This window comes from Lathamus discolor, chromosome 4, assembly GCF_037157495.1.
Source record: "Lathamus discolor isolate bLatDis1 chromosome 4, bLatDis1.hap1, whole genome shotgun sequence".
In the NCBI taxonomy this organism is placed as follows: Eukaryota; Metazoa; Chordata; class Aves; order Psittaciformes; family Psittacidae; genus Lathamus; species Lathamus discolor.
In genome coordinates, this window is record NC_088887.1 from 60,644,992 (window position 1) to 60,657,837 (window position 12,846).

Genomic DNA, 12,846 nt, shown 5'->3' on the forward strand with positions numbered 1-12,846 from the left:
AAGTTAATGGATTTTTGCTTGAAAAAGAGCTGAGTAAAACTTGAACACTGTCTAAGGATTTGGTCCCCTGCTTATCTGCCTGGAGCACTGCTACAGTTCTGGAAAAAGTGAAAAAAAAAAAAGAATTAAATTCCTCCAAAACACCAATCCTTCAAAACTTAGGGGTAAAAAGGGGATTGTTTTTGTGCATAAAATGTACAGAGAATCTCACCAAAAAAAGAGTAATTCCCAGGGAAAGGATTTGGAAAAAGTCAAAAGAGAACATCTCCAAATAAATGAAGTACTTATTGCTGAAAAATGAGCTCAGATATATCTCAGCAAACTCTCAAGCTCCGAATTTACTGCATCATTCATGCCCTCTCCAGTAAGTTTCTTATCTCTCGTTTGGTATCACAACAAGGGATTCTGCATACTCTGTATGAAATACAACAAGACTGTGATTTTTGCAGTAATAAACTCTACACATGCATGACAAATCCAAGCATGCAAAATGTTTAACATCCCAGTTCACAGATACTTTGGGGACAAAATCCGATTATGAGTTATACGCCACAATAAATAGGGCTCAACGTTTCATAAAGCAATTTATAGTTCATAAAAATGACAAAATGTACCTGTCAGATAGAACGCGGAGAGCAGATCTCTGTGCTGCCTGCTGGAAGAAAGGGCAGAGATGTTTATTTTATATTCTGACTTGAAAATTACGAGCACAATCAACACTTTAAAAAATGCGTTACACACATTTTTGTCACGTGTCCAAAATGTTAAAGTACGAGCAAAGTAGCAGAGAGTCTATAGTCAAATGGACATTCCAGCCTACTAAATGTAAGAACACTTTGTTAAGTACACCGTAAACTAGAAGATTGTCAAAGCACTGCACGGTATTTGAGGTCTGAACTACTCTATTTAGACGATTTTTCCTGCGGGTCCCTGAAACCTCGGCAGGGTTTGGTTCCCTGCCTTCCCGTCTCCCCGCTTCCGCACTCCCACTCCCTCTCCTTTACCATTAGTCTCCTCCCATTCTTCCACAGAAACAACCATCACATATTTTGGTTCCTTTTGCGATGAAGCCCGTAGCTATAATTACAAATTTTGCAAAGCTTGCCAGAGCTGCTGCAGACAGTTCATGAGCGCTGCCATGTTACTCTGCTGGCAACTTTTGACTACACAGTACAGCATTGACCTGTTGCTGGTTTGCTCCTCAGGTTTTGCCTAGTACAACTCTTTGGATGGGGTGGGGAAGCGTGGTGCTTGTTCTTGTGTTAACCAGCAGGTCTGGGAATAGAAATTGTAGCCTCTCAAGTTTAATAAGGCTCCCAAGCCTATCCCTGAGCTAGTTTGCCACTTTATGATTATTATTCTTTCCCCTCCTTCAATCACTTCAAGCGGTGTGATTCATGGCTTCAGCACAGTAACCAGCTGCTAAGCAAAGATGAAATCCATAATGGCTTGAAAATCTATTTTAAAGCCTCCATTCCACTCAAAGCTGCCCAGAGCATCCCCTTCGCAGCTGTATCTGTCCAGGCTATGCCTCACCTAGCACAGAAGTGACACAAAGATAAGCAGTACGGAGAGTCAAGGAAGGGGCAGGGAATTAAATATCGGTTTTGTCTTTGCAGTTTCCAGTAAATAATGTTTTGAAACCATTCTCCCTGGCTTCTCAGGCTGCTGGGGGCTGTATCCCTATTCCCGAACAAGCCTCATGGCTTGCAGGCATCCTGCTCAGCACCAGAGAGCACGGACGTAACCCTTCTGGCTAGTCAAAACGCTGCTGACAGGCTGCAAAGAAAAGCTTGCTAAAAACTGACTTGTGGTTGTAGTTATGGAGCATTTTGCAGCAAGGTGTGAAAAGATCCCCTGAGTGGATCTCTGTAGATCTGACAGGAGTGAAGGAATGCTTTGGGAAGAGTTTCTACTTGAAGTAGGAACTTGTGCCTCCTGAGTTGCCTGGGAAGAAGTAATTTGCCATATATCAGATGCCAAATTGTTAGAAGACAAGGTGGCACAGCTTGAGGAGGGGTTTACCTTATTGGTGACTTTTACAGCAGGCAGAGAACCTGTTGGAAGGGCTAGGAAGGTCCCATCAGCTCAGTAGGAGTATGCCCATGGCACAGACATGCTGGGTTTAGTGTCAGAAAAATAGTATTTGGAGTCTGGTATTTTTTACTTTCTTCAGTAGGTCATCCTGTTTGCATGGTCTTTGGATAAAATGCCATCCACGTCACCCAGGCCACTGGTACAGGGCAGGATTTATTGGGAGCAGTCATTCTTCAGTCCAATGGGCTGGCACCATTTTTACCTTCTCCTCTGCAAGGAGGAGAGCTCATTATGACAATTTCATCCCACAGAGACCCAAACCTTAGGTTTAAGAATGTCTTATGGCTTAAATGTCTTCTTTAACGCCCTGGGCCAATACAAGTTCATATCCTCCCTGCCTAATGACCCTCACTAGCAGGAAGCTGTTTCCATTTTGAGTTGCAAGCTGCCTGGCTTCAATGGTGAGGCTTGTGCTATGTTAAGCCTTTGTTTAGAATGGTGTTTAGACACCATTCAGTTCACCTCGCCTTTTCTCCTGCCAGGATCTAGGGCTAGTCTTCCACTCACAATCAGCCACTACGTGGCAGTGCTGTTAAAGCCACTTCTAATGTTTCCCACTCTTGGCTCAGACCACTACAACTGTTCATGTGGTTGTTCAATGCAACAGGTTGGAAAACTGATCCACCTGAAAAATAATATGTTTCCTTCTTTTTAATTTATTTTCTATTTCCCTTCCTTCCCTACTTCCTTCCTTCTCTCTTTCTTTCCCTCTTTCCTCTCCTTTCCTTTCCTTTCCTTTCCTTTCCTTTCCTTTCCTTTCCTTTCCTTTCCTTTCCTTTCCTTTCCTTTCCTTTCCTTTCCTTTCCTTTCCTTTCCTTTCCTTTCCTTTCCTTTCCTTTCCTTTCCTTTCCTTTCCTTTCCTTTCCTTTCCTTTCCTTTCCTTTCCTTTTTCCTTTCCTTTCTTTTCCTTTCCTTTCCTCTCTCCCTTTCTTCCTCCCTCCCTTCCTTTCTTTTCTTTCTTTCTCTCTCTTTTTCTCTCTTTCTCTTTTTCCCCCCAGGTAATTTGTAACCTGGATCCCTCTTCTGAGCTGCTTCCCCAGGTACAGGTTGTCACACTTCAGGATGTGATGTGAGAATGGGAATGGGACCATGTGGGCCGTGTGCAGTGGAGGCCTTTGCTGCTGAGATAAGTGTGTGCCCACCTGCAAGGTCACTTTCACCTGTCATCACTCTTACTCCATTCTGGGCGGCTGTAGAGCACTCCTCCAGCAAGGTATGTGGTGGCTGCCATAGCCAGAAGGCTGAAGGAAACAGGCTGCTCTGTAGCCACAGGCCATATGGACCTTCTTACAAGAGACCTCAAGAAAGCAAGCATGGACTTTGATGACACTAAAAGCCCTCAACATGGGGGCATGGGGTATGTATCACTCTTGTATTTCCCCAAAATCCCTCATTTTGAGAGAGAGAAAAGAGGTGGATACTTTCTTTTCCAGTCTCAATAAAAGCTGCATGCAGGAGGGAAGAAGAGAGAACTCTTATCTTGACCTGTTTAAGGTGCTAACCATGTGGTGTTGGACTGCAGTCTCGATCAGTTTCCATCCTGGCACATCCAGTTGCTGACACCTTTGAAAAGGTGATACCTTCTGGGCAAGAAAGTGGGTTCAAATGACAGTCAGGGCAGCAGAGAGAAATGGACAAGTGCATTTCAGTGAGATCATACTTTTTCAATTAGCCTCTCATTTTAAGTTCTTTAATAAACATCCTTTGCATGGGGCGCCTCAGTCTTTGCTTGGTAGTTGCACATTCTGTAAATGAGGCTATTGATTTCTTTCTTACACCGCCTGAAAATACAGCCATGTCTGACTGCATATTTGTGTGACCCCCGGAGTTAGTAATGGCCCCATTTCCAAATGACGGGGGAATAAGTTCCAGTCGCAAGTTTATTCTTCCTCCCTGGAGAAACAGATCTATTGCCTGCAATGAAAGGCAGTTAGCAACTATCCGGCAATTTTAATTCTAGTCTATATTGCTCCCCTCTCCAGGAGAAAGTGAGCTGTTGTAATTAAAGGTAGTTAGCAGTTCCCTAGCAAGTATAAATACTTGCAGCCACTAATTACAGTCTGCTTTCTTGTTCCCCTGCTACAGGACTGGGCTGCTCAACTTCGGGCGAAATATCTACCCTTGCTTCTCACTAACAGTTTTTTGTGCCCCCATTCAAACTCATTCATGAATCCCCATGGAGGGTCATGACCTATTGTTTGAGAAACTCCTGGCTATAGAAACAGCTTTCTGTGATTTATTATGTTTCTAATATGCTGGTGTTATCTATGTCACAACATAAGCAAAAGGGTGGTACTTAGTATCATATACTGCCTGCATGACTATTTTTTTTAATAGCTTTATTTTGATTGTGCTATTTAATTTGCATTTTATTTTACATCGTTAACAACTTTAGTGAGGCCAACTCATCATCCACCAAGGAAGACAAGAATATGGTTCTACAGGCTTTATTATTTCTGGAAGTAAGTGACTACACTGGTTATAGAAATATGGGATAAGAAATAATTTTAAAGTTTGATATTGCTGACAGAATTTAAAGATCTCTAAGACTTACCACTAAAAAGGGCTTTATGGGAAGCTTAATAGTCTCTTGATAAGTTATCGAGTGTGTTCACCAGCAATGAGTATAATCCTGAATTTTCAGTTCATGGAATCAGTGGAGTTACTGATGGAGGAAGGTTCTCCTCAATATGAACACGGATATTGGAGGCCAACTCACCACATAATAACTTTAATGCTGAGTAGGAAGCAGGAAAGGGAAAAAACAATCACTTAGTTGACTCAGGTACTTGGGCTAGAGAAACCAGCCACAGTAAATGAGATGAATTACTCTGTTTCACTACATCAAGAGTTGCAAATTACAGGATACCGTCTGGTTAGACTTCTTTGACCCCCACCTGAGTTGGTTACAGAAACATTTAGGGCAGAGTTTCATTGATCTGCCTATAGTTCATTAATCATTCATGAAAGATTCTAGCTGTACCCCAAGACTACTGGGACAAAGCGAGTTTTCAGCCAGCAGTAATCATGGTCAGGTTCTCAATCTCAAGAGATTGCATCTCCTTTCTCCATCCTTTATTGCAATGAGCCAGAGCCTGGGAACATAATCAGCAGATATTCAGGTTTCAGTGTGTGTTAAATGAGCTACCAAAATTACTTGAAGTGTCACAAGTTGCAATCTGTTGTGGAAGGGAAATCAAAGAGGAAATTAAATACTTTCATTGTAATTGGGACTGAGCAGCGAGCTAGCTCATTGTAATTGGGACTGAGCAGTGAGCAGAACGGGTGGAATACAGCTATTGAGCTGGAGATACAGGAGCACTAAGAGTGTCCCCAGAAATCCCTCTTTTTTCTTTTTTTTTTTTTTTCAATCTGTTTGGAAAATAATTGCTTCATAAACTGCTGGGCTTGCAGGCATTTCTGGATTGCAATTGAGAAGCAATTGGGAACTACCGAAGAATGTTCTGCTGGGCTTGGAAGAGTGTCTTGGAGGCACTGCAGGCTGACTATGGATGCATTTTCCTATACCTCAGCCACGACATGCTTTGGCAAATAAAAGCCAATAAATTGACCCTTGGCAGATTCAGGCATTTTGTTTTCCATTTTTCCTGTCCTGTGGATTAATCATGAGAGAGCTCTGTTACAGCAATTGTATGGAGTCACACGAGTTACACCAGACTTCCCTGAGGTGGCACAGGTGTACACAAGGTGAGGATTTGAACCATTTCTTTGGTGACAGTTTAACAACATGTACTACCTGTGCATGAGTAAACTGCATTGCTTCCAGAGCAGCTTGTTTGTCTTCCTCAGGTGGTAGGTGCTGCCTTGGAACTATGCAGTGAGCCATTTATGCCCTAAGTCAGCATCTCCCATATTAGCAACCACCCATGCTGCTGGATGCCACCTTGTACTGGACTGCGGTTAGTGAGCTGTAGATGCACTTTTTCCAAGCCAGAATTAAGGAAAGATGTCAGTACTATATACTGCCATTTGGGAACTAGACCAAAGCAAATACTTTTATATGTCTTCTTTCACGTTTCGCTCTTCATACATCTTCCGTGTTGATTCTGTTTTAATTCCCTAAGGTCTTGTTTGTCTTTAGCTTAAATGCAATTTATTCCTAAACTAGTGAAGCCAGGAAGCAAATTTTGTGAAGGTCACAACCTGACTTCATCCCATAACTTGGGCCACAGGACTCTCCAATGCTTTTCTCCTGCTTCAGACCTGGGAGCTGTTGTGGACCTAGAGCACAACTTGTGGATAATCCACTTACGGTGAACGCAGCTCAGTCCAACCACACGCACAATTTTCACTTTACCTGTTAAGATGTGAGTTTAGTCCAGCTCTGTTTATAGGCACCTTCTTCTGCTGGAAATTATACCTTTGCCTGTGAGAAAGAGCTGCTTTCCAGCCTCTCAGCTCCTCTCCCTGTGCAGGTGTTTACAGACTGTGATGCAGCCAGTCACCAGCACAGCTTCTGACAGGCTCAGTTCACTGGGTGGATATCTTTCACCCTAAGGCATGTTTTCCAAATGTGTTAGGCATCCTTCACCTCCGTCTTGAAAACCTCTTCACTTTTCAGTGTTCTCTTTGAAGAGTGTAGAGCCGCAGTGTTGCAATGGTGCTCTCATGAGGGCTCAAAACAGAAGTAATGAAACCCTCTTGCATCTGCAGACTTGCCCTGTTTAAATGCCTGTGAGTGTCTTGTGGCCACAAGAAGTTGCCTGAGGAGCTCAGGTCAGAGAATTTATCATAAATGATTTCTAAAGTGCCTTCTCTCACTGCATTATTCTGTTCCTAGGGGCTTTGTTTGAGGATTGCCTTCCAGAGTGGCTGTCTGAGGGATTTAGAATCACTTGTAAAGTGCAGCTTGAGTGTTCCTCTGTAAATTTGCAATATAAATGTATGAATGCGATTTTCACTGTCCGGTTGGTATTTACTTCAAATTTACGGGCTGTAAGACTTGAAAGGGTCTCCCTTCCTTCCCCTCTTGGAGTTGGTTATCATCAGAGCCACATCTTTTAAGAAACTATAAAACTCTTTCTCGATTTCATGATTTCTCCAGGCCTTTCAACACCTCAGTATTCGTTTTTCACCCTGGTGTTTTATTATTGTACTTCAGGCGTACATTGTTCTTTCTCCTCTGCTTTGCCTATTAATCCTTATTAATCTTCAGGGGCAGCACAGTCTAGTGACTTGAACATGGCACCTGCGAGTGAAAGGCTCAAGTGCTAATCCTGGCTTTGTAATTGACTTGCCATGTGGCTTCAAACAAGCCACCTCTCAGTCTCAGTCTCCCTGTCAGTTCTACAGAGATAATAATTCTTGCTTAGCTCTACCTAAATACCTCTCAGGGGCATTGTATTAAGTAGTTAATACTTGTTAAGTGATTTGGATCTCCAAATTACTGTATAATCAGCATGGGTATTAACCATACAGAGAATTTTATAGATCTGTAAATGTTGAGTCTTCTGTCCCGCATCTGTTCAGATTTCTCCTGCAGTCTGGCCCCAACAACCATGCAAAGTTTCAACGCCAATGAGTTAAATTTCATCTTTTTCAGTGGAGATGAGCAGAAGCAAAATCCATGGTACTTAACATTAATAAAATGGTTATTTTCCAACGACACTGGAGAAAGGTCTCAGCCATTGCAAGCGAAGTGGTGGTCACCTCCCCTGTCTCCACGGAAGTAGCATCCTTATTCAAGAAAAGGTAACTTGGTTACAGTGCTGCTTACAAAAATATTCAGTGTTGTGCCACAGGCTTTACAACACTTACTGGGAAGACAAAAAGCTCAGAACTTAAAGTAAAATTATCCCCAAACCCCGTATATGTGAAAACAGGGGAAATACATGACTAAATTCCCCAAATAGTGGTAACTCTGCCTAGGGAGGTGCTATGTTGACTATGATGCTTTTGCTACTACCCAAGTATCTGCTTTGACTGTGCTAGGAAATACAAAAGAAGACAAGGAGATAACATCCTCAGCTGATTGAAATCAGTGGCTAAACTCCTGCTGACTTCAGAGGAAAGAGATTTCATCCTAGGTGAAGGAGAAATTGTAGCAATGGTTTCACAGTCCATATTTCTTAAATGCTAGTTTTGATGGATTGGCTGCTGGCTCTTTTCCTTATTTCTCGTCATGTTCTAATACAGTTGCTATTTCCTTTATAAGGTACTTTCCCCCTCCCTCCCCCCCCCAAATTTCTTTTCTTCATTAATTTCCTTTCTTATTCCCCTAATCCCTTTCCCTTTTCATGTTCCTTTTGTTTCCTCACATGCTCTCAGCTGCCTCTTTCTCTGTTTCTGCTGTCATCCATCTCTATGCACCACATCTCCTTCACACAGCTTTTCATGCTGACACCACACCAGCCTGAGCTGAACTGCCAAGGGGAGAGGAGTGAGCTTGATCTTCTGCCTTACAGAGAGCAACAAGCAGCTCCTAAAGAGCCTGGGAGTCTGTGTTTGGGTGTGTGCAAATGTGTGAGAGATACACAAGCAGGGTATGTTCTCTTCTTACAGCTTCTAATAGCTGCAATATTACAAATGACAGTAATTTGTGCTCTAAATTATTTGTGACTCCTGGTTATTTAACTGTTCTCTTACAGGCACACTGGAATGAATTTTCCTAAAGGCAAACAGACTCATTGTGGCCACACGAGCAGGGTGCAGGCTCAGGCACAGTGTCTGGCTTCAGTGAGGGCTCTCTGCAGCTGGAGCAGAGGTGCATAGGCTGAAGGGCTCACGACGGACAGGGACAAGGGAAAGCCAGCCTGGAGATATGGAACCTAATCCTTCTTTATGCCCCAAATTAGCCAACACTGCTGAACTGACTGCACTGGGATATGTCCCCATGGCAGTCAAAGCAGACATTCATGCAGTAATTCCAGTTCACAAGGGGGAAAAAACAAAACTAAGCAAAGATTTCAACAAGATGGGGTTAAGGAGGTTACAGCAATAAGAACTGTTAGGCTTGGAAAAAGGTGATACCAGAGGAAAAGGGCAGGCTTTGGAGATTTACTAGAGCTAAAACTTAGCTTAGTCCTAGCATCTAAGTGAAGAGACAAGGAAGATGCACTTGTCCTTTGATTTTATTTTCCAGACTATTTTTAGAGGTTTGCTGTTCAGGAACATGGGGGTCAGAGTGCCTTGTTTGAATTTCCCCACGTTTTGTGCACGTCCAAGAGCCAAGCTGATCTCTAACCTTTTTCACTGTCATTCGTGGTGGTGGCATTCAAATTTAGAGCTTGATCCTGCCTGCCAGACATTGAATCTGATTTTGTAAGATAGGCAGTGATGTGAGCCAAGTTTGGCAGGACAAGACTGAGCTCTTATTTTGTTTCATCTGACAGTTTCAGTGAGGCAATCTTGGTCTTCTTGTCATGCCTTGTGGAAGTGCAAATTTAGATGTCACAGAGCTTTTAAAATCAGAGCTGGCAAACCACAAAAAAAGCTTGACTCAGCTGGCTTAAATCTTACTCTGGATTTTAGTTAAGTTGGATACCAAAAGGATTGCTTCTTTAATACATGGGAAATAATAGATGCAGCCTGAGTTAAGTAAGGCGGTTACGGTGGCTATTCCTCCAGTCTAAAAATGCATTCATGTTATAGAGACACAGGGCTAAGCAGAGCATTTGGATTAAGTACAAAACCACCTGAGGTTCCAGCCATTCCTTAACCCAAAACTTAATTTTTCCGCTTCTGCTTATCTCTGCTTTGCCCAGTTTTGGTTGCAGTCAGACTTCACGTGGCCAGGCTTCATGAAATAAGTTTCCTATGCTCAGCGGAGCGAGAAACTTCTCATCAGAAAGATTTTTCTTTTTCCCTCCAAGTTTATCAGGGTATTTTTTGAGAGAGAAATAAATTTGTGGGCTTTGTGGCTTGTTTTTTTTTTTTTCAGGGCCGAGTGTTTTCATCTCCTTTTTCACTCATTTTCCCTTCTGATAAGCATCAAGCATCATGTATTGCGCTGATGAAGAGGTGAATAAAAGGGGGCACAACATGAAAATTACTTAATGTGGCTAAAATATTTGGACACGGCATATGTGAATGCAATTAGCACTGCCTAAAAATAGTTCTCGTGATCAACAGGGCTATGAAGTGGAGAGTTATCATTTGCCCAGTATAACTTTTCTCTCTAGATGTACATGACTCTGCTCTCTGCTTGGCTGATCTTCGACTTCAGAAAGCACTGTCCTAACAGAGGAGGTCTTCTGCAAAGAAAGCTCAGAGCCACTTCGCCCCTGTTTCAATTTACTTCAAAATTCATTACAGATGGCTTCAAATTAGCTGGAATATTCTGCATTTCGTATGCGGAAGTAGTGCTTATAGCAACTCTGCTAGAAATTATTCCTTCTGGAAGAAGGTGGATGCATGACTGTTCATTCCAGGCTAATTTTATCTTTTTATTTGTTGTCAGTCCATATCCAAAAGTAAGAGCGAAAAGTCCTACACCTTATTAAAAAGATGGTCTTTACATACATCCTTTCTCACTTGTTTCTGGCTACCATTGAGGAAATAAAACATGATTTTACGACTAAAAAAATTAAATAATTTCCTAATGCTATTTACTCAGGGACCTGGCCACACTGCCATTGGCTACATAGGCGAACTTTTGTTCTGTTGTGACAGTGGGGTGGATTTGGCTGGTTCTATATGCCTACACTGCAGAGAGTCCTGCCAGAAATATGCATTTCCAGTGCTGAGCCATGTCATTTCTAAGCACATACATGATGGGAAGGAAACATACACATCTATGGAGGTATGTTTATAACTCGAATTGTCATCAGATTTTCTATCTCAGCCATGGCCAGGGCGATGATAGAGCACGCGGAGGTCCCCCAGGGCCAGCAGCCCACCCTGGCTGTCCCCAGGTTGCTATGGGTGGGTGGCAGCCCTGGGACCCCTGGGAAGACACAGGCTGGGTGGGCTGCTCTCACCCTGTGGAACTTTGGGTGGTGAGCCAGACCAGGATGCCGAGACTGTTATTTTATCACGCCGAAGCTGTTCCTAGTGAACTTTCTCGAGGCTGTTCTTCCCCCAGGGTCGCCTGTGAAGGGACATGGCCTTCTGTTTGTCTTGGCTTGCCTGCAGAGGGGCTGGTTTCGCTCACACAGCTCAGACCCTGCAAGGCCACCCTGTCCCTGGTCCCTTCTTAAGGCACACAGCCACTTGCAGGCAGATGCCTTCCCTCTTCCTTTGGTGCAGGGCATATGAGCAAAATTAATGAACTCAAGGGGATTGTTCACTGTCTCCCTGTGTACTGTGTGTGGAGGGTGTCTTCAACCCCTGCATTTACCTACTGGTGCAGGAAGATAGTCATACAATTATTCGGAACAAACAAAAAGTACTAGAATTGGGACTTTCCTTCCAAGATACAGCAGGGTCTGGAGTGCGGAGCCATGTCCCTGAGAGTGTGTTCTTATTGCTTCTTCAACTTCTGTTTATACAATTTTACAAAATTTTGGCAGGAATCAAGAGCACATACCAGGGTGTTGGCTTTTATGAATCCCATGGGATGTGAAAGTCAAGCTGACTCGATGAACTTTGGTTACATATTCCAGACAAGCACAATGACTCTATTTATTCAGACTTGGCAGCCAGAATGCAGATTGGCTCTGTGGGTAATAAATTTTCACAGCCACAAAACTTCAGCGGCAACCAACCTGATCCCGCGCAGAAAAAATGCATACAAGGAAGCAGACTTGGGTTGCAAAAATATGTTAGATTATTATTCCATGTATGCCTACCAGTCAGTTAATTTATTTGGCTATTGATTGACATGAATTGCACAAATGATGCCGGGGATCTTTTTCTCCTTAAAAGAACTACCTTCTATTACAAAATTTTCATGTTGTAAAAGGACAAGTAGGTGGGAAAAAAGAGAATTGATCATATTACAACTGACAATCTCCTTTTAATATTTCACCCAAGGCTGATTTAAGTTATCCAGTGACCTCTATGGAGAAGAGCAGGGTATTAAAATGGGGACTGTTTCATGTGCTATGCCACACTTCAAGGAACCAAAAGGCAATAACCACTACACTTCAGTACTTCGAACAATCTTAAGTACAATTTTGACATCTTCATGCTACAAAGCTTCAGATGCTTTCTGGGAGAGACGATGATGAAAATATTACTCTACGTGTTATAAATCAAAATGAATTGGCTCTTTAACTTGCAGATTTGTGTTAACTACCTTGGTGGCTGTTAATTGCATGCTCTTCAGATATTGATTGGGGATTAAAAAGTACATTTTCTTCAATCTGTGTGATGTAAAATATGCCAACAGGAAATTTTCCTTCTGCATATTTGATCTTAAGATCACTGCCTGTAAAATTGAAACGATGAGTTTAAATGGATAAACTATGCTCATTAAAGAAGAAAAATACATTTATGTAATTAAAATTAAGAGACTAATATGTGTGGATAATGTAATTACTGTGGGCGCACACACACTCAGCTCAAACCCAGCCTCTTTTGCCTCTCCTGGGTCTGTGAATCTCGCTACCTTAATTGCCAATGTGGAGGGAAGGGATGGGAATGCCTTGCCCACTGTGGTCCCAAAGCTCTTAATCATGCCTCTGTCTTGCATCTGGCCTTCATCATCTATGGCTCACATTCCCTGGCTCAGTCACAGCCCTCCAGATTCCAGCTCTGGGAGCACAGAGGCACCTGTCCTCCTTTGCACCACTTCAGAAACTTTCCGGTCGCTGCTTGGCGATTTCCAACAGGAAAAAAAATCTCCTT

At 42.7% G+C, this 12,846-nt stretch overlaps 1 protein-coding gene across 1 annotated transcript in view; it reads right to left on the bottom strand.

Moving 5' to 3' along the window:
• AFF3 (ALF transcription elongation factor 3) overlaps positions 1-12,846 on the bottom strand; it is a 273,134-nt gene that overhangs the window by 73,933 nt on the left and 186,355 nt on the right. The window contains exon 9 of the mRNA XM_065677143.1: positions 615-655. Within this exon, the coding sequence (XP_065533215.1) occupies positions 615-655 (41 nt within the window). The remainder of the gene's footprint in view (positions 1-614; positions 656-12,846) is intronic.